Source organism: Scyliorhinus canicula, chromosome 27 (genome assembly GCF_902713615.1).
Source record: "Scyliorhinus canicula chromosome 27, sScyCan1.1, whole genome shotgun sequence".
In the NCBI taxonomy this organism is placed as follows: Eukaryota; Metazoa; Chordata; class Chondrichthyes; order Carcharhiniformes; family Scyliorhinidae; genus Scyliorhinus; species Scyliorhinus canicula.
In genome coordinates, this window is record NC_052172.1 from 507,688 (window position 1) to 529,755 (window position 22,068).

General features: G+C 49.5%; 3 protein-coding genes across 3 annotated transcripts; 1 reads left to right on the plus strand and 2 right to left on the minus strand.

The window, feature by feature from the left end:
* The first annotated feature begins 646 nt into the window (after positions 1-646).
* Positions 647-1,592, plus strand: LOC119957756 (histone H2AX-like). Its single transcript, XM_038785846.1, has one exon. The coding sequence runs from the start codon at positions 690-692 to the stop codon at positions 1,074-1,076; it is 387 nt and encodes a 128-aa protein (XP_038641774.1). The 5' UTR covers positions 647-689; the 3' UTR covers positions 1,077-1,592.
* Positions 1,593-2,255: 663 nt separating this feature from the next.
* Positions 2,256-2,993, minus strand: LOC119957738 (histone H3). The gene has a single exon (XM_038785819.1). The coding sequence runs from the start codon at positions 2,860-2,862 to the stop codon at positions 2,452-2,454; it is 411 nt and encodes a 136-aa protein (XP_038641747.1). The 5' UTR covers positions 2,863-2,993; the 3' UTR covers positions 2,256-2,451.
* Positions 2,994-3,757: 764 nt separating this feature from the next.
* LOC119957726 (histone H1-like) lies at positions 3,758-5,132 on the minus strand. Its single transcript, XM_038785806.1, has one exon. It carries the CDS (start codon positions 5,081-5,083, stop codon positions 4,364-4,366), a length of 720 nt encoding a protein of 239 aa, XP_038641734.1. The 5' UTR covers positions 5,084-5,132; the 3' UTR covers positions 3,758-4,363.
* Positions 5,133-22,068: the final 16,936 nt, after the last annotated feature.

Here is a 22,068-nt window from a genome sequence, read left to right on the forward strand (position 1 = left end):
ACTGACACTAGCTCCAAACTGCTCACTTCACTTTTAACACCAAGAAAGCGGCAGCAGTCTACAATATGAATAAATGTTACTATGTTTGCAGATGGCTGTGAAGTAGACACTGTCGGCGGCTGAGAGCGTTTTAAACAACAGCCAGACTAAACGTGTGAAGTCAGTTCCCCTTCTACAGATCCTAAACTTTTCTCTCCACAGATAATACCAGACACGCTGAGTTGATCCAGCATTTTCTCTTTAATTAACATTTGCAGCTTCCGCATTATTTTGGTTTAATTTATTTTGGGTTTGTTGACAGTTACAGAGACAAAATCAGAAACTAACAGATAATGGGAAGCTAGACGCGGGAAAGAGAGAGAATCCAACAATCTTATACTCAAATGATTTAGTCACATTTTTTATTCAATTTTATTTGTTATATCTTTTCGCGCCCATTTAAGATTTGAAATAAATATTCGGTTGGAATCTGAACATTTGGCGCCCAAACTTTCTGCCCTCAGCACCGTGTGTTCTCCTGATTGGTGCTTCAAACAGATATCTGATTGGTCACTTTGTAGCCGGCACCACAATGTTGTTCAGATAACCAATCAGCAATGTGGGCACCGCCATTCCTCCTGAACCTATAAGAGAAGTGAATGTGGGCGGTTTTCCTCATTCTGTGTGAAAGTGTCTGTGAGATTGTGACAATGTCTGGAAGAGGAAAGACCGGCGGTAAAGTTCGGGCCAAGGCCAAGTCTCGCTCCTCCCGGGCTGGACTGCAGTTCCCGGTGGGCCGTGTTCACAGGCACCTGAGAAAGGGTAACTATGCCCAGCGTGTGGGTGCCGGAGCCCCGGTCTATCTGGCTGCTGTGCTCGAGTATCTGACCGCTGAAATCCTCGAGCTGGCCGGGAACGCGGCCCGGGACAACAAGAAGACCCGCATCATCCCCAGGCACCTGCAGCTGGCCGTCCGCAACGACGAGGAGCTCAACAAGCTGCTGGGAGGGGTGACCATCGCTCAGGGTGGGGTGCTGCCTAATATCCAGGCCGTGCTGCTGCCCAAGAAAACCAGTGCCAGCTCCGGCAAGAAGTGAAGCGACCATTCTTTAATCTGATAACCCAAAGGCTCTTTTCAGAGCCGCTCACTTTATCTGAAAAAGGCCTAACTATTATCTGACCGTCAGAGATTCTGTTCTTTTGCTTAATGTGCAAATGTTTCACGTTTTATGACATCAATCCGCAGCGCATTCTGTGCGCGACATTATTTACATGTTCAGTATTTATGACACATGTGAATTAGGTGTGTTTATTTGGGATAAAAGTGTCAGTGATCTGAAATGATCTTGGTTCCAATAATATTGCTCAAAGAAGGAAGTCTGATCTGTAATCTCTCCGCAAGAGATTCGGCTCTGCTATTTAATGTGTCGGTGTTTCTGCAATGATTATATCTGGAAGTGGGTTACTGTGTGACACGCTTCATACTCGGAGCCTCGGATTAACATCAAACTCTGGCTCACGATGTGCAGGAAGGTTTTTATGGAAGCAGTTTATTGGGGTAAGAAATCCTAGGAAACTGATATTATAGCTCCAATAAAAAGGCTTTGATATTACATACTGTGCGGCAAAAATGACAACAGCATATTTTATAAACGATGAATTTTCCTGGAGACGAGAAAGTTCATTGTTATGCAGAGTAAATTGTAAGAATTGGCCTAAAGCAGGGGTGGGCAAACTTTTCCGTGCAAGGGCCACATTCAGAAATTCACAATTCACAAACGGCGGCACAAGTAAAATAATTACTTCACCCGGTTATGATTCTGGGCGCCTCATATAGAACAGTACAGCATAGAACAGGCCCTTCGGCCCTCGACGTTGTGCCGAGCAATGATCACCCTACTCAAGTCAACGTATCCACCCTATACCAGTAAGTAACCCAACAGCCCCCCCCCCCCCCCCCCATTAACCTTTTAAAAAAATAATTTTTTTTTAAATGACTTGGTGGGCCGCAGAAATACCTTTGGCGGGCCGTAGTTTGCCCACCCCTGGCCTAAAGCCATCGGCTGTAATGGCAACTTTTCTGTGAGTGACTGAGCATTTAAGGTCTTTCTACCTATCTATCGATCCATCCGTATATCTATGCAAGTTTCTATCTCTTTCGTATCAATCTTTCCATCCATATATCTGTCTCTCTACCTATCAATCTATCTATCTAAATTGCTCTTTCCAAGCGTCGGTGCAGTCCCTGTGATTACATATTGTTATTGGTATTAGAAATCACAGCCAGTCTAGTTTATTGGGCTGAAATTAAATACGGGCTGGACTACAACAGATAACGGATCCAGGGCAATGAGTTAACAAATAACAGAGATTTTTAAAAATGCTGAATCGAGATACTGGGGTGTAAGCTCTTTTCCTGACCGACTTGGTGGCTCTTAAAAGAGCCTTTGTTATTATTGGTGAAGCCGGGTTTTAGGCGCGTTCCCCGCGGATGCGGCGGGCCAGCTGGATGTCTTTGGGCATGATGGTGACTCGCTTGGCGTGGATGGCGCACAGGTTGGTGTCCTCAAAGAGCCCCACCAGGTAAGCCTCGCTGGCCTCCTGCAGGGCCATGACGGCGGAGCTCTGGAAGCGCAGGTCTGTCTTGAAGTCCTGAGCGATCTCTCGCACCAGGCGCTGGAAGGGCAGTTTGCGGATCAGCAGCTCGGTGGATTTCTGGTAGCGGCGGATCTCCCTCAGAGCCACAGTGCCGGGTCTGTAGCGATGAGGCTTCTTCACTCCGCCCGTGGCTGGAGCGCTCTTGCGGGCCGCTTTGGTAGCCAGCTGTTTGCGAGGAGCTTTGCCTCCAGTCGATTTGCGCGCTGTCTGCTTGGTCCTGGCCATGATGTGAAACTGGGTGAAAGGCAGAGGCTGAGAATGCTGGCGCCGCTCTCTCACTGCCTATTTAAGGCATTATAGTGACCGCCCTCTTCTCCTCATTGGATGCAGCCCGATCCCGTGGACAAGTTTGAAAAGTGCGATGGGCGGCAAGGATATCAGGGCCCTGATTGGTGGACCTGCAACTGACAAGCCATCAATTTCAAACAGCCCGCCAATTTCACAGGGACAAGGAACGGATATTTGCGAAAATCGAAAAAAATCAATCTCCAGTTGTGAACATCAAAAACATCTCAATGATTCCTGTTCCCATTTTGTCTCAGATTCGACTCAATGCCTGAGCACCCGGATTAAATTCAGATTCACTCCCTGATTGTTCTACAACAGACTGGGATAAAGCTCCTATTGAGGGGTGGAATTGTGTCTCATTTTATTCTAATCAACGATATCGGTTCTTTCATTGCAAAAAGCGATAGATATTAAATGTAAAATTGACTGATTCGTTTAGCGACTTTTCTGGTGGAGATCACAGTAAGAAGTCTTACAACACCACTTTAACCTGGTGTTGTAAGACTTCTTACTGTGCTCACCCCAGTCCAACGCCGGCATCTCCACATCTGGGGGAGATGGCGGAGGATGCGATGTTTACAGATCAGTTATGTAAACCTTGTTTCTGATCAAATTCTGACGCTGAACATTCATGTCCGAAAGTACATAGAACATAGAACAGTACAGCACAGAACAGGCCCTTCGGCCCTCGATGTTGTGCCGAGCGATGATCACCCTACTTAAACCCACGTAACCCGTATACCCGTAACCAAACAATCCCCCCATTAACCTTACACCTTAGATTCATAAAATCCAGCAAATACAATTTCGCAAAGACAAGTGTCGGATATCTGAGAACTTTAATCCCAAATTACTAATTGAAGTGAAAAGACCGCGCTGAACACGTAGAAACAGCAACATCATACAGCAGCGAGTTAGAAACGCGGATCTATTAAATCCAGGCATGTCAGTAATATTCTCGCCTCAGTCCACTCCTTTCCAGAACCAGCCCAACTACCTGCTCCCATTTCAACCCCAACTCCGATTCCATCCCCACAACTCCTCTCCCAGACAGATTGGGAATTTCACTAACATCCCTTCCAGCTGATATAAAGTGTTTTGAGTAGCGACTTGTGAGGCGGGATTTCTCCGCCATGTTAACTATTTTACAAACTCCCCCCTGAATCTGTGAAGAATGAAACTAACACAAACTGTGACTGTTCCCCGGTTAGGAAGATGCAGCAACTTCGCTGTGTTTTAGTGCAGAGTGGGGGGAGAAGCCCGGTGCAGAGCATGTCAGCGAGTGAGCGGCAATACTGGATTGACATTTCTATCTGAAATCTGCTCCCAGCACCGGGACAGGGATTCATTGGTCGGGGGATCAGCTCTTTCCGGAGAGATGTGGGTGGCTCTGAGAAGAGCCTTTGGGTTCAGAGGTTTACAATTTGCTCGCGTTCTTTCACTTCTTTGCTGGTTTCTTAGCCTTTACTGATTTCGCTTTGGGCTTGACCCTCGATTGGGTCTGCTTTATTCCGCCCGTGATCTTTTTCACAGGAAAACTTTTGCTCGGGGCTGCTTTCTTCGCGCTCTTTTTGGGAGCTGTCGCCTTCTTGGCTGCTGCTTTCTTGGGAGTTTCCTTGGCTGCGGGTTTCTTAGTTTTCATGGCTGCTGCTTTCTTAGCTGCGGGTTTCTTGAGAGTTTTCTTGGCTGCGGGTTTCTTGGCTGCTGGTTTCTTGGCTGCGGGTTTCTTGGGTGCTGCTTTCTTGGGTGCTGCTTTCTTGGGAGATTTCTTGGCTGCTGCTTTCTTCACTAAAGGTTTCTTGCCTGCTCCGGTCTTTATCATTTTCCCCCCGGTTGTCTTCTTAACGATCTTGAAGGAGCCGGAGGCGCCCGTGCCCTTGACCTGAACCAAGCTGCCGTTGTCCACACTCCTCTTGACACTTTGCTTGATCTGGGACCCCCGTTTATCCACATCGACCTCTTTGCTCCGCAGCTGCTTCTTTATGGCCTGTAAGGAAACCCCCTTGCGATCGCCGCTATCCGCAACAATCTTGTGGATCAGCTCGGCCAGCCCGGGACCTTCTAGTTTCTTCCGGAGAACCGCCTTCTTCTGCTTCTTGACAGCCTTGACTGGGGCGGCGGCTGGAGGAGCCGTTTCGGCGGCTGCACTATCGCTCATCTCCGGGATTCTGCACAAAATCAATCCGTCACTGTGAAGTGGCTGAGAAATGAAGCCTCTTGTGGCGACACTGAGCAACTTAAAGGCAGCGAGCGGACGGGGCGGAGACAACCTGCTCTCAGCTCCAGGCTGCTGCTGCTGCCTCTGTGTTTTTCTCTGGTCCCAAACTCTCCAATTCCACTCAAATTCCAGCTCCACAGTGTCCCAGGATAAATCCTTCCTGTCTCTCACACTCTAATGTTTGCTGTAGGAATGGTTTCACCCGATTTGAATGCTCCATTTCGGATTTAAACCCGTTTTACTGATGCACTGTTCGCGCTCTCTCACCCGATCGCTCTCATTTTCCCAACCTTTCCGCAGAAATCTGGAAAGCAGCATCGAAACTGCACTGAAATCCAACTTGGGAAAGTAGGAGGGAATCAGGGGGATTGATTAAATGAACAATATTTCCATTTTGTCCCAGAGGGATTGGGAGATCTGCTGATCAGAGCGGACACACAAACACAGTTGGTTTCTCCTGTTTGGCCCGCCCCTTTCACTCTCTTTTCCACAATACTGTATTCACATCCACACACAAGATTTGGAAATTACATTTCCCAGGGCAGAATTCTCCCTCTTCTGAACATTTGTTTCCAAATCAGTGCCTTAATTGTAGATTTTCACCTCACTTACTGATCAGCTGAGTTTTCTGCTCCCTATCTTCTGTTTCCCTAAATACCTGGCAGCAGCAAGTCATATTTTTAAATCTAAACTCATTGATGACACGTTTTTCTTGAATGTGGAAATACAATTGATCTCCTCTCCAACAGTGGAGATTTTCATGTTTGATGTGATCCTCCTGCACTGCCGGTAACACTAAACCCCAAACTCAACAAGCAGGGACACCCAGTTAAAGAATAGTCCCACCCTTTTTGAGAGTGGAGATTTTCACAGTGACCCACAGATTCTGACCATTCTGATCCGAACAGCAAATTTCAAAAACAAAGATGGACTCAAAGAGGGAACGTGTAAACCAGGAGAACGTGTAAACTAGTGGGGAGTGTAAACCAGGGACAATAATAAATGAGGGGAGTGTGTTAACAAGAGAAATGTGTAAAATCAGTGGAAGATGCATAATCAAAGATAATTTAATTATAGACTAGTGTGTAAAACCTGTAAAATGAGCGGAATGTATTAAACTTGGGATTGTATGGAACTAAAGTAGCCTGTAACACTGGGAAGTGAGTGAACCGGGGGAGGGAGTGAACCGGGGGAGGGAGAGAACCCGGAGAGGGAGAGAACCCGGAGAGGGAGAGAACCCGGAGAGGGAGAGAACCGGGAGAGGGAGAGAACCGGGGGAGGGAGTGAACCCGGAGAGGGAGTGAACCCGGAAAGAGAGAGAACTGGGAGGGAGAGGGAGTGAACCGGGAGAGGGAGTGAACCGGGGGATTGGATTGGATTGGATTTGTTTATTGTCACGTGTGCCGAGGTACAGTGAAAAGTATTTTTCTGCAAGCAGCTCAACAGATCATTCAGTACATGGGAAGAAAAGGGAATTAAACAGAATTCAAGAAAATACAAGAAAATACATGAGAATACATAATAGGGCAATACAATATATACAATGTAACTACATAAGCATTGGCATCGGATGAAGAATACATGGGTGTAGTGTTAATGAGGTCAGTGCATAAGAGGGTCATTTAGGAGTCTGGTGACAGTGGGGAAGAAGCTGTTTTTGAGTCAGTTTGTGCGTGTTCTCAGACTTCTGAATCTAATGCCCGATGCCTGCTTTCCCCCGGCAGCGGGAGGTGTAGATGGAATCAATGGATGGGAGGCAGGTTCGTGTGATGGACTGGGCGGTATTCACGACTCTCTGAAGTTCCTTGCGGTCCTGGGCCGAGCAGTTGCCATACCAGGCTGTGATGCAGCCCGATAGGATGCTCTCTATAGTGCATCTGTAAAAGTTGGTAAGTGTTAGTGTGGACATGCCGAATTTCCTTAGTTTCCTCAGGAAGTATAGGCGCCGTTGTGCTTTCTTGGTGATTGCGCCGGCGTGAGTGGACCAGGATAGATTTTTGGTGATGTGCACCCCTAGGAATTTGAAACTGCTCACCATCTCTACCTCGGCTCCGTTGATGCTGACAGGGGTGTGTACAGTACTTTGCTTCCTGAAGTCGATGACCAGCTCTTTAGTTTTGCTGGCATTAAGGGAGAGATTGTTGTTGTTACACCACTCCGCGAGGTTCTCCATCTCACTCCTGTATTCGGACTCGTCGTTATTCGAGATCCGGCCCACTATGGTCGTATCGTCAGCAAACTTGTAGATGGAGTTGGAACCAAGTTTTGCCATGCAGTCGTGTGTGTACAGGGAGAAGAGTAGGGGGCTAAGTATGCAGTCTTGCGGGGCACCGGTATTGAGGACAATTGTGGAGGAGGTGTTGGTGTTCATTCTTACTGACTGGTCTGTTGGTCAGAAAGTCAAGGATCCAGTTGCAGAGTGGAGAGTCAAGTCCTAGGTTTTGGAGCTTTGATATGAGCTTGGCTGGGATAATGGTGTTGAAGGCGGAGCTGTAGTCAATAAAGAGGAGTCTGATGTAGGAGTCCTTGTTTTCGAGATGCTCTAGGGATGAATGGAGGGCCAGGGAAATGGCGTCTGATGTGAACCAGTTGCGACGGTATGCGAATTGAAGTGGGTCAAGGCGTTCCGGGAGTATGGAGGTGATGCGCTTCATGATCAGCCTCTCGAAGCACTTCATTACAACTGACGTCAGGGCCACCGGGCAGTAGTCATTGAGGCACGTTGCCTGGTTCTTCTTTGGTACCGGTATGATGGTGGTCTTCTTGAAGCAGGTGGGGACCTCGGAGTAGAGTAGGGATAGGTTAAAGATGTCTGTGAATACATCTGCCAGCTGGTATGCGCAGGCTCTGAGTGCACGACCAGGAATCCCTTTTGGGCCCATCGCCTTCCGTGGGTTCACTTTCAGGAAGGCCGATCTGACTTCGGAAACTGTGATGGTGGGTATGGGTGAATTATGGGTTGCTGGGGCACTCGATAGCGGATTGTTGGTTACCTGCTCAAACCGAGCATAGAATGCATGACGTTCATCGGGGAGGGGTGCGCTGCTGCCAGAGATACTGCTCGGCTTCGCTTTGTAACCCGTGATGTTGTTTAGTCCTTGCCACAACCGCCGAGAGTCTGTCTGTGACTCTAGCTTAGTTTGATATTCTCTCTTGGCATCTCGAATGGCTTTGCAGAGGTCGTACCTAGATTTCTTGTACAGGACAGGGTCGTCTGCCTTGAAAGCCTCAGATCCGTCCTTCAGTAGGGAGTCAATCTTGCGGTTGAGCCATGGTTTCTGGTTGGGGAACATACGTACTGCTTTCTTTGGCACGCAGTCGTCCACACATTTGCTGATGAAGTCTGTGACGGTGGTGACATACTCATTTAAGTTAGTCGCTGAGTTCTTAAATATGGACCAGTCCACTGTCTCCAAGCAGTCACGTAAGAGCTCTTCTGTCTCCTCGGACCAGCACTGCACAACCTTCTTAGCTGGATTCTCCCGCTTGAGTTTCTGCTTGTAAGCCGGGAGAAGGAGCACAGCCTTATGGTCTGAATTTCCAAAGTGCGGTCGGGGGATGGAACGGTAGGCACCCTTGATTTTTGAGTAGCAGTGGTCAAGAGTGTTGTCGCCCCTGGACGGACAGGAGATGTGCTGGTGGAATTTTGGCAGTACACTCTTGAGGTTGGCTTTGTTGAAGTCTCCGGCCACAATGAACAATGAACTCCGGGTGTTCTGTTTCTTAGTTGTTTATGACTGTGTACAGTTCATCCAGCGCCTTCCTCACTTCTGCCTGGGGTGGGATGTAGACCGCTGTGATAATGGCTGAAGTGAACTCACATGGAAGATTGTATGGGCGGCACTTTACGGTCAAGTATTCCAGGTCTGGGGAGCAGTAGGTCACCAGGGTCACCACATCCAAGCACCAGGAGGAGTTGATGAGGAGGCAAACCCCTCCACCCTTCGCTTTGCCTAAAGATGCCGTGCGGTCCGCCCGGTGAATAGAGAAGCCTTCAGGTTGTATGGCACAGTCCGGTGAGGCGGGGGTGAGCCATGTCTCTGTGAAACAGAGCACACAGCAGTCTCTTACTTCCCTCTGAGAGGTAAGTCTGGCATTAAGTTCATCCAGCTTGTTTTCAATCGCTTGGACGTTTGCCAGGAGTATGCTGGGGAGAGGGGTCTTGAAAAATGAATTGAAAATCGCTTATTGTCACGAGTAGGCTTCAATGAAGTTACTGTGAAAAGCCCCTAGTCGCCACATTCCAGCGCCTGTCCGGGGAGGTGGTACGGGAATCAAACCGTGCTGCTGGCCTGCTTGGTCTGCTTTAAAAGCCAGGGATTTAGCCTGGTGAGCTAAACCAGCCCTCAGTTCCTTCAGTCTAACCTGCAGACCGCTGCGTTTCCCTCCTTTCTCGGTCGGCGGCTGCTGCTAGATGATCCTGCGATCCGATGGGAGACGTCCGACCTTGTGGAAGGTAGGTGGTTACATCTGGCGGGGTCCAGGGCGCTGGCGGTGTCCAGGGCGCTAGCGGGGTCCAGGGCACTGTTTACATTTCCGGGGTCACGTCTGGCAGGGTTCCGGGCGCTGGTTGAGGTAGTGGGGTTGCTGAGGGGGCGAGTTTGTGATCCGGATGTGTCCCGGCGTTCTGCGGGTGCGGGAATACCTTGCAGCGTGTTCGGATCCTCGCGCGCGGTCTCCATTGTTTTTGGGGCCCTGGGTCGGGGGCAGGGGCTTCCTGGAGCAGATTGGGCTAGGTTCCATGGTCTGTTCCCTTCCTGGGCGCTCCTGGGGTCGGATCTTGAAGTCGGCACGGTGGGGCCTCCATGTGGATTTTTCTTTCTTCCATCACCAGGTAGTTCGGGTTGCTGGGCGGGCCTCTCCGGGTCGGGTCGCTGGGCGGGTCTCTCGGGGTCGCGATGAGCCGTGTCTTGCCATCGTGGGTCGGGTCGGGAGCACCGGGGACAAGGCCGTGCGATCCGGGGGCTGGCGTCGGTTGATAGGGCGGGTTTGGAGCTCCGAGGCCCGGTTCAGCTCCAAATCGAGGTCGGGGCTTCACTTCCGGTTTGGGCCCGATCTTCTTCCAGGTCACAAAGGTCAGGTCGGGTCGGGTCAAAAGGTCTCCAAGGGGCTCGGAGGATCATCACGCCTGCAAGAGAAGATAAAAGAGAGAGTAATAATGTTAGCTTTAGAATTAATTTTTGAAAGGTTAGAACGAGTATAAATAAAGTTAAAAGTGGATCTGTTGGGGAAAGCTTGCAGAGAATCGGCTCGCTCGGGAGGGAGAGAACCTGGAGAGGGAGTGAACCTGGGGAGGGAGAGAACCGGGGGAGGGAGTGAACCGGGAGAGGGAGTGAACCGGGGGAGGGAGTGAACCGGGGGAGGGAGTGAACCGGGGGAGGGAGTGAACCGGGGGAGGGAGAGAACCGGGGGAGGGAGTGAACCGGGAGAGGGAGAGAACCGGGGGAGGGAGAGAGCCGGGAGGGAGAGTGAGAGAACCGGGAGAGGGATGGAACCGTGAGAGGGAGAGAACCGGGAGCGGGAGAGAACCGGAAGGTGGAACAGTGGTTAGCACTGCTGCCTCACTGTGCCAGAGACCCGGGTTTAATTCCAGATTTCGGAGACTGCATGTGTGGGGGTTTGGACCTTCTCCCCGTGTGTGTGGGTGGGTTCCCCCCCGGGTGCTCAGATTTCCTCCCACAGGCCAAAGATGTGCAGGTTAGGTGGATTGGCAATGCTGAATTACTGCTTCGTATCCAAGGATGTGTTGGTTCAGTGGGGTCTCGGGTTTATGGAGATAGGGCGGGGAGTGCGCCAAGGTGGGATGCTCTTTCCGAGGGACGGTAATGGGCAGAATTGCCTTCTTCTGCCCTGCAGTAATTCTCGGCTTCTCTGGAAAATGAAGTCAGTCAGTGGAATGTTAGTTTGCAGAAAGTGTGAGTTTGAGGGGCTGAATGGCAGTGTAATAACAAACAAGCTGCAGGCAATGGCTGCAAATGGAATATCTCATTGGGACAAACACACAGCTACAAAGGTGATTGGTTGAGCCCTGGGGCGCAGGGCCACTTGCACCCACACACACACAGTCCCCCCAATACGGGCTCTATCGGAGGATTTGCTCCAAATGTGATGACAGTGAAATGGGGAATATTCCCATTGATTCTCAATGCGGAATTGCTGCGCGGATCTGCGCATGCCCGGGTAACCCCGGCCCCTGCTTGGCGTCACTCTGATCTGAAGCGCGCATGCGCATCCCCTCCCCCCCATTCTCCTTTTGCTCAGTCAGTGGAGACGCTTTGTTCAAACTGAGTGAAATGTCAGGGCCCAGGTCAGCGAGGAAACAGCGTTCTCATTGCAGCAGCTCATCCATTTGGGAGTGTGAGCAAAGAGGCTCAGAGATCATTACTGACTCGGGGGGAGTTCAGGGAGAATCGGGGGCTGTTTGCAAGAGGCGCAGCGGGAGCCCCATCTTGTTCCGGGACTTGGAGTGAGCGGGGGGAAGGGAGAGCTCTTTCTGGGCCTGGCTTATTGTCTGATTCTGGGGCAGAATTTGGACAGTATTTTCTATTTTTACTGATTATCAGTTGAAAGAATTGTTTAATTTATCATTGACCTCACCTGACCCTGATTTACAAGAGATATTTTTTCTTCCCCACGTTCATCAGATGAAGATATGAGTTCCAAGATGATGATTCCTCAGCAACAAGAATGTTCCGCCGTCTCCTTCTAACTGACAGTAAGTACAATATTAATCCAACATTGCAGAGACACAGACACAACATCAGCTCCACCGTCACAGGGAACAGAAGCAGTCACACTTACATTGAGCTCAAGTCCCAGATAAACATGCCCAATCCAACAGTGATACACGAGAGGGTAGGTGGGATAATTTTCCACAATTCACCCCTAGTCCATGAACTTCGAGCATGCAGTGCAGAAAGAGGTATTTGGCCCATCAAGTCTGCACCAACCCACTTAACCCTCACTCCCACCCGTCCCCGTAACCCAATAACCCCACCTAACCTTTTTTGGTCACACAGGCTAATTTATCATGGCCAATCCACCTGACCTTCATGTCTTTGGACTGTGGGAGGAAAGCGGAGCACCCGGAGGAAACCAACACAGACACGGGGAGAACATGCAGACTCCACACAGACAGTGTCCCAGCGGGTAATCCAACCTGGGACCCAGGCGCTGTGAAGCCACAGTGCTATCCACTTGTGCTAACTTGCTGCCCTATCATGGAACGTCGAATCAACTTTTCATCTGTAAATTAATCAGGAAAGTATTAATTAGGCTATAGATTGAGCAATCAATGTGAAAGTATCCATTTGCACTTTTTTGAAACTTTGTTGGATTAAAATGTATCAGAAGCACTTTAATCTCACAAAGTTGTGAACCTTAGGCACGTGTAAAAAGTCAGATAGTACAGCTGATTGAAAAATACATAATTAATCCTAAATTTGTACTGAGACAAGTCCAAAATAAAATATTGGGGTAATGTCTAATTCACATAACAAGCATGTCTTTCGGGACTTCTGGGAGGAAATGGGAGCATGTGGAGGAAACCCATGGAGACACGGGGAAAATGTGCAGACTCTGCAGAGGCAGCGACCAAGTGGGAAATGAATCTTGGACCATGGCGCTGTGAACCTCTCCCCTGATGTACACTATGCCCTGTTACAAACTGTTTTTTCACACTCCCCTGGTTTGCATGCTGACCTGGTTACACACTCGCCTGCTTTGAAATCTCAACTGATGTACACACTCCCCAATTTACACACGCTCTTGTTGTGCATCTTTCCCTGGATCCATACACTCCCCTGGTTGAGATTACTCCCGTAATTTACACATTCCCCTAGTTTGCACACTCCCCTGCATTACACACACTCCCCTGCATTACACACACTCCCCTGCATTACACACACTCCCCTGCATTACACACACTCCCCTGCATTACACACACTCCCCTGCATTACACACACTCCCCTGCTTCACACACTCCCCTGCATTTCACACACTCCCCTGCATTACACACACTCCCCTGCATTACACACACTCCCCTGCATTACACACACTCCCCTGTATTACACACACTCCCCTGCATTACACACACTCCCCTGCTTCACACACTCCCCTGCTTCACACACTCCCCTGCTTCACACACTCCCCTGCTTCACACACACTCCCCTGCATTACACACACTCCCCTGCATTACACACACTCCCCTGCATTACACACACTCCCCTGCATTACACACACTCCCCTGCATTACACACACTCCCCTGCATTACACACACTCCCCTGCATTACACACACTCCCCTGCATTACACACACTCCCCTGCATTACACACACACCCCTGCATTACACACACTCCCCTGCATTACACACACTCCCCTGCTGTATAAACTCCCATACTTCATACATCCCCCTGCTTTATACATCCCCCTGCTTTATACATCCCCCTGCTTTATACACCCCCCCCCCCCCCCGGTTTACACATCCCCCTGCTGTATACACTCCCATGCCTCATACACCCTGCTGTTTAATACACCCCCTGCTTGATACACTCCCCTGGTTTACACATCACCCTGCTCTGTGCACTGTCATGCTTTATACATTCCCCTGATTCATAGGTCCCCCTGCTTTGTGTACACCCCTGGACCTTGTTTTAGGCCTGAATGGAGCTTATACTCTCCATGATCTCTCTCAGTTCTAGCAGTGCTCCCAGGCCCCGTTTCCTGTCTTCCGCCAGAACTGGCAAGTCCAGTCCATCGAGGAATAGCTTCATCCACGAGTTTGCACTGAGTGCTGAATTTGGTGTATTTGAGTGCTATAGTGAGTGTTTGGTGACTGAGGGAGTGCTGAATTTGGTGCATTTGAGTGCTATAGTGAGAGTTTGGTGACTGGGGGAGAAAGGTGTTCCTTTCATTACATTTCCTCAAAGAACGAGAAGGGAGCCAGGAGTTCAGAGTGCAGATGACTGGGAGCAGAGTCAGAGGGTGGAGTTCCAGTTGATCCACAGGGCAGCTATATTCTGTAAGTTAAGAGGGGATGGAGGCGAGGGCAGTTGCATACTCCTCCTGTAGGATGTGGGTGGTGAGGGATACCACCGGTGTCCCCTCTGACTATACCTGCGGGAAGCGCACCCAACTCCTGCTCCCCTGAGGCCGTGTAAGGGAACTAGAGCTGGAGCTGGATGAACTTCGGATCATCCAGGAGGCAGAGGGGGTAATAGGGAGTTACAGGGAGGTAACCACACCCAAGGTGCAGGACAAGAGTAGCTGGGTTACAGTCAGGGGAAGGAAAACAAACGGGCAGACAGTGCAGGGATCCCTCGTGGCCGTTCCCCTGCAAAACAAGTATACTATTTTGGATGCTGTTGGGGGGATGACCTACCGGGGGAAGGCCCTAGCGGCCAGGTCTCTGACACTGAGTCTGGCTCTGGTGCTCAGAAGGGAAGTGGGGGAGAATAGAAAAGCAATAGTAATAGGAGAGTCAATGGTTAGGGGAATAGATAGGAGATTCTGTGGTCGCGAGCGAGACTCCCGGAAGGTATGTTGCCTCCTGGGTGCCAGGGTCAGGGATGTTTCGGATCGTGTCTTCATAATCCTGAAGGGGGAGGGTGAGCAGCCAGAAGTCATGGTGCACATTGGTACAAACGACATAGGTAGGAAAAGGGGTGTGGAGGTAATAAACAAGTTTAGGGAGTTAGGCTGGAAGTTAAAAGCCAGGACAGACAGAATTGTCATCACTGGTTTGTTGCCGGTGCCACGTGACAGCGAGGCTAGGAATAGGGAGAGAGTGCAGTTGCACACCTGGCTGCAGGAATGGTGCAGGAGGGAGGGCTTCAGGTATTTGGATAATTGGAGAGCATTCTGGGGAAGGTGGGACCTGTACAAGCAGGACGGGTTGCATCTGAACCAGAGGGGCACCAATATCCTGGGAGGGAGGTTTTCTAGTACTCTTCGGAAGGGTTTAAACTAATTTGGCAGGGGAATGGGAAACGGATTTGTAGTCCAGCAACTAAGGAAGCCGATATTCAGCTCACCAAAGCGCGTAGTGACGCAGTGGGGAAGGTAACACTGACAAAGGAGAGTACTTGCAGGCACGGAGATGGGTTGAAGTGTGTTTAATTCAACGAAAGAAGCATCAGGAATAAGGTGGGTGAACTTAAGGCATGGATCGGTACTTGGGACTAGGATGTGGTGGCCATCACGGAAACGTGGATAGAAAAGGGGCAGAAATGGTTGTTGGCGTTCCCTGGTTATAGATGTTTAAACAAGATTAGGGTAGATGGTAAAAGAGGTGGGGGGGTGGCATTGTTAATTAGAGATAGTATAACAGCTGCAGAAAGACAGTTCGAGTAGGATCTGCCTACTGAGGTAGTATGGGTTGAAGTCAGAAATAGGAAAGGAGGGCAGCACGGTGGCACAGTGGTTAGCATCGCTGCCTACGGCGCTAAGGACCTGGGTTTGAATCCTGGCACTGGGTCTGTGAGGAGTTTGCACATTCTCCCCTAGCCTGCGTGGGTTTCGCCCCACAACAACCCAAAGATGTGCAGGTTAGGTGGATTGGCCACGTTAAATTGCCCCTTAATTGGAAAAAATAATTGGGTACTCTAAATTTTTTTTTTTTTAAAAGAAATAGGAAAGGAGCAGTCACCTTGTTGGGAGTTTTCTATAGCCCCCCCCCCCCCCCCCCCCCCCCCAATAGCAGCAGAGATGTGGAGGAACAGATTTTGGAAAGGTGCAGAAGTCACAGGGTAGTAGTCATGGGTGACTTCAACTTCCCAAACATTGAGTGGAAACTCTTTAGATCAAATAGTTTGGATGGGGTGGTATTTGTGCAGTGTGTCCAGGAAGCTTTTCTAACACAGTATGTGGATTGTCTGACCAGAGGGGAGGCCATATTGGATTTGGTACTTGGTAATGAACCAGGGCAAGTGATAGATTTGTTAGTGGGGAAACATTTTGTAGGTTGTGACCACATTTCTGTGACTTTCACTTCAGTAATGGATAGGTGCGTGCAACAGGACAAGATTTACAATTGGGGGAAAGGTAAATACAATGCTGTAAGACAAGAATTGAAGTGCATAAGTTGGGAACATAGGCTGTCGGGGAAGGACACAAGTGAAATGTGAAACTTGTTCATGGATCAGGTACTACATGTCTTTGATATGTGTATCCCTGTCAGGCAGGGAAGAGATGGTCAAGTGAGGGAACCATGTTTGACAAGAGAGGTTGAATGTCTTTTTTAGAGGAAGAAAGAGATTGTGTAAGGCTGAGGAAACAAGGTTCAGACAGGGCGCTGGAGGGATACAAGATAGCCAGGAGGGAATTGAAGAAAGGGATTAGGAGAGCTAAGAGAGGGCATGAAAAATCTTTGGCGGAGAGGATCAAGGAAAACCCCAAGGTCTTTTACACATATGTGAGAAATATGAGAATGACTAGAGCGAGGGTAGGTCCGATCAAGGACAGTAGCGGTAGATTGTCATCGTCCTCACTGTCAACAGGGGTGGTACCAGGGGATTGGAGAGTGGCGAATGTTGTGCCTCTGTTCAAAAAAGGGAATAGGGATAACACTGGGAATTACAGGCCAGTTAGTCTTACTTCGGTGGGAGGCAAAGTAATGGAAAGGGTACTGAGAGATACGATTTCTGAGCATCTGGAAAAACACTGCTTGATTAGGGATAGTCAGCACCAATTTATATGGGGTAGGTCTTGCCTTACAAGTCTTATTGAATTCTTTGAGGAGGTGACCAAGCATGTGGATGAAGGTAAAGCAGTGGATGTAGTGTACATTGATTTTAGTAAGGCATTTGATAAGGTTCCCCATGGCAGGCTAATGCAGAAAGTAAGGAGTCATGGGATAGTGGGAAATATTGCCAGTTGGATAATGAACTGGCTAACCAATATAAGTCAGAGATTTGTAGTGGATGGGAATTATTCAGCCTGGAGACCAGTTACCAGTGGCGTACCGCAGGGATCAGTTCTGGGTCCTCTGCTGTTTGTGATTTTCATTAATGACTTGGATGAGGGAGTTGAAGGGTGGGTCAGTAAATTTGCAAATGATACGAAGATTGGTGGAGTTGTGGATAGTGAGGAGGGCTGTTGTCTGCTGCAAAGAGACATAGATAGGATGCAGAGCTGGGCTGAGAAGTGGTAGATGGAGTTTAACCCTGACAAGTGTGAGGTTGTCCATTTTGGAAGGAGAAATGTGAATGCGGAATACAGGGTTAACGGTAGGGTTCTTGGCAAAGTTGAGGAGCAGAGAGATCTTGGGGTCTCTGTTGAAATGAAATGAAAAATGAAAATCGCTTATTGTCACGAGTCGGCTTCAATGAAGTTACTGTGAAAAACCCCTAGTCGCCACATACCAGCGCCTGTCCGGGGAGGCTGGTACGGGAATCAAACTGTGCTGCTGGCCTGCTTGGTGTGCTTTAAAAGCCAGCGATTTAGCCCAGTGAGCTAAACCAGCCCCTATGTTCAGAGACCTTTGAAAGTTGCCACTGAAGTGGATAGAGCTGTGAAGAAGGCCTATGGTGTGCTAGCGTTCATTGGCAGAGGAATTGAATTTAAGAGCCGTGAGGTGATGATGCAGCTGTACAAAACCTTGGTAAGGCCACATTTGGAGTACTGTGTGCAGTTCTGGTCACCTCATTTTAGGAAGGATGTGGAAGTTTTGGAAAAGGTGCAAAGGAGATTGACCAGGATGTTGCCTGGAATGGAGAGTAGGTCTTACAAGGAAAGGTTGAGGGTGCTAGGCCTTTTCTCATTAGAACGGAGAAGGATGAGGGGCAACTTGATAGAGGTTTATATGATGATCAGGGGAATAGATAGAGTAGACAGCCAGAGACTTTTCCCCGAGTGGAACAAACCATTACAAGGGTACATAAATTTAAGGTGGATGGTGGAAGATATAGGGGGGATGTCAGAGGTAGGTTCTTTACCCAGAGAGTAGTGGGGGCATGGAATGTACTGCCTATGGAAGTAGTTGTGTCGGCAACATTAGGGACCTTCAAGCGGCTATTGGATATGTACATGGATTATGGTAGAATAATGGAGTGTAGATTAATTTATTCTTAAGGGCATCACGGTAGCATTGTGGAGAGCACAATTGCTTCACAGCTCCAGGGTCCCAGTTTCGATTTCGCCTTGGATTCCCGGCTGGGTCACTGTCTGTGTGGAGTCTGCACATCCATCCCGTGTGTGCGTGGGTTTCCTCCGGGTGCCGATCCGGTTTTCTCCCACAGTCCAAAGATGTGCCGGTTAGGTGGATTGGCCATGATAAATTGCCCTTGGTGTCCAAAATTGCCGTCAGTGTTGGGTGGGATTACTGGGTTATGGGGATAGGGTGGAGGTGTTGACCCCGGGTAGGGTGCTCTTTCCAAGAGCTGGGGCAGACTCGATGGGCCGAGTGGCCTCCTTCTGCACTGTAAATTCTATGATAATCTATGATTAATCTAGGACAAAGGTTCGGTACAACATCGTGGGCTGCAGGGCCTGTTATGTGCAGTATTTTTCGATGTTCCCCTGTTGGGGGATCTGAGGTGTGCAGTCCCCGGTAAAAGTCCTCAAAGGTCTTGTTAACCTTGTTTGGGTCTGTTTCCAGTGTGCCTCTGCTGTCCCAAATTTGCACAATCTTTCTGTTGGCTGCTCAGCTGGCCTTCTCTGCTGGTGTGCAACAGGCGGCTGGCTTTGTCCCCGTCTTTGTATAGGGTTCCCCGTGCTTGGTGGAGTTGGTGCACTGCTTTACTCGTGGAGAGCAGGTCAAAGTCCATTTGTTGCTTTTCCCTCTCTGCCAAGAGCTCTATTGTTGGGGCTGAGTGTTGCCTAGCCACTCTCTCCTCTCTCCCTTTGTGCTTTAAAGGCAATAGTTTCCCCTCCAATCATGGCCTTTAGCTCCTCCCAGACACGGAGGCTGAGACCTCCCCATTTTGGTTGTTTGTCGTATACTCCGCTATGGCCTGTGATACCCTCTCGCTGAAAGCCATGTTGGCCAGTCGGGCAGCGCCCAACCTCTATGTGGGGCATTGAGTACTGCCCATCTCCAACCTCACATCCATATAATGTGGAGCATGTTCTGAGATTACGATTACGGAGACTCCGCCTTGACCAGCTCTGGGAGCACCGATTTTCCAACCAGAAAGAAGTGACTCCTCAAGTATATGTTGTGGACTGGTGAGAACAAGGAGAAATCCTGCTGTCCTGGGTGGGTGAACCTCCCACCGCCCCCATCTGCCCCATGAAGCGACCGGGTTCCTTCGCCATGTTCAAGGTCTTCCCCATTCCGGGGTTTGAGCTGTCTGTCCATGTGTCCTGTACACAGTTATAGTCCGCCCACCCCCCCCCCCCCCCCCCCCACCATGATCAGTCGGTGTGTCGCTATGTAGGGGATTTCTGCCTTTGTCTTGTTAATGAATTTTGCGTTCTCCAGTTGAGAGTGTTCACGTTGACAGTACTATCGGTGCGCCGTCCAACCATGACGTACCATCCCCCTGGGTCCGTTACCGTCATCGTCACCTTAAACATAGTCCTGTTCTTTAACAGAATCACTACCCCTCAGGCCCTCGTCCCATGGCAGGAATGGTAAGTCTGTCCCACCCAGCCCTTCCTTAGCCACAGCCGGTCCTGCTCTCTCAGGTGTGTCTCTTGGAGGACGACTATGTCGGCTCTCATGTTTCTTCGGTGGGTGAAGACTCTGGATGTTTTCACTGGGCCTATAAGTCCCTTGACATTCCAGGTTTTGAGGTCCCTTTTCATATCACCTCCCCTTTCCCGTCCCCCCTCTCCCATCTCCTTTCCCTTTCCCTCCCCCTCTGTCCCCTTTCCCCGAGCTCTTTTTCCCCTATACTTCTCCGTACCTGCTGTTTGTTCCCACTCCCACTGCCAGGCACTGCCCCCCCCCCCCCCCCCCAGTTGGAAGACAGCCGCTTCCTCTATCTGCTGCATGTTCCCGGCGTTAGCTCTCCCGTTAGTGTGCTGACCCTCCTCCCGGGAGTTACTGTCCCGCTGTCCTCCCACCCAATCTCTGTGGTTTCTGTATGTTCTTTCCACATCATGCCCGACACTAGGTCCTCCGCCTTTTGCCCTTGTCTGCACGTATAGGGACACCATCTCCCGCCTCTTCGTCAGTCAGTTGTGTTGTGGGGGGTGGAGGAGGGGTGAGGTTCTTTTCTCCCCCTCCCCTCCCCAATTGTTGGTTTGCCAATGCGCTGCTTTTGCCTGGACCCCTCCCGCCTCTCCTGTGGTCACGGCCCCAGCCCGCAGTCTGTGACAAACGTATCTGCTTCAGTTGGGGCCTTAAAAACAATATTTTTTGCCCTGGTATGTGACACAGAGCTTGGGTGGATATAACATTCTTAAGTGTACGCCGCTTTCGTACAGCGCTGCTCTGGCCCTGTTAAATCCAGCTCTGCACATGGCCAGGTCAGCCCCAATGTCCTGATAAATTCAGAGTCTGTGTCCTTCCCTATTTCAGTTCCTCGTGTTTAAAAATAAAAAACCAATGAGGAGAAAATAAAATGGAGTTCTGCTCCGATCGGGCTGAGAAGCCCGAAGTGCCGGGACCTGCGCAGGAGACCACCCACGATGCAGTCGTCAATCACCCCAGCCCCGGAGAGAGAGAAGGTGAACAAAACCCCGAGAAATGGAGAGAGGCCCACAATTCAAACAAGAAGGAAAACAGAGAGAGAGACAAAAGGGACCAAGGGGAGAGAGACCCAACGAGACAGAGAGAAGTAAAGACCCACGGGAGGAGAAAAGAAGAGGAGCAAAACACACCTCCAAAAAGACAGAGTTCTCCTTTGATCAGCCCGAACTGCCGGCACCAGTGGAGGAGCCGCCCACTATGCTGGCACTGTGTCTTCACTTACAATTCCTTAGTTGCTCACCCAATAGACCTTTTTTTTCTCTTCCCCTGTACTCTGGTAAGTGCCTCCTTATGCCAAGTTCTGAATTTTCCAAAATATTTCAATTGTTGCACTTGAAGGTGTTTTTGATTGTAGTGGAGAGCCTCCACGTGTGTGCTACCCCCTCTGAACTCAGCCCCCCTCTGTTTAGACTCATAACTCATTTTCCCAATTCCCCTCATTTCACACATTCACAGGTTTCCATATTCCCCTTGTTTTGCACACTCTCCTTGTTTTACACAGTCCTATGGTTTACACATTATCCTGGTTAACCCACTCATCTGCACAATACACTCCCCTGTTCCACACACGACACCGGTTTACACATTTCCAATAGTTAACACACTCCCCATGTTTACCCACTCCTCTGTTATGCTTGGCTTTACACACTCCCCTGCTTTTACACACTCTGCAAGTTTACACATTTCAACAAAAACACACACTCATATTGTGTAATTGTCAGGTTTTCACAATCCTCTCTTAAACATTCTTATACGTCTGGTTTTACTCACACACACCTAAAATTTGAGGCTGTAATACCAGGTGTGTTGTACAATCACTGGGTTGGCACACTGCCCGACTTACACACTTTATAGGTTTTACACAATCCCGGTTCACAGACACCCAGCTTGCACAATCACTTACTTTTTCACACTGTCCTTGTTAACACACTTGCACCCATGGCATTGCCCAATCCATTGGTTGTACACACATTCCTGACTGTACAGACTCACAGTTTATGTAATTCTATTACAGGGGAGTGAGTGAACCAGGGGAGTGAGTGAACCAGGGGAGTGAGTGAACCAGGGGATGAGCGAACCAGGGGTAGTGTGTAAAACAGCACAGTATTTAATTCCCGGATATGATAACAAATAGCCGTGTGTGTGAAGAACCAGAGTGTGTGAGCAGGGGTGTGTGTTAAACCAGGCAAATGTATAAACCAGGGGCTGTGGAAACCAGGAGAGTGAGAAAACTAGGAATATGCTAAACCAGGAGTGTGTGCAAAATTAGATCAGTAAGTAAAGCAGTTC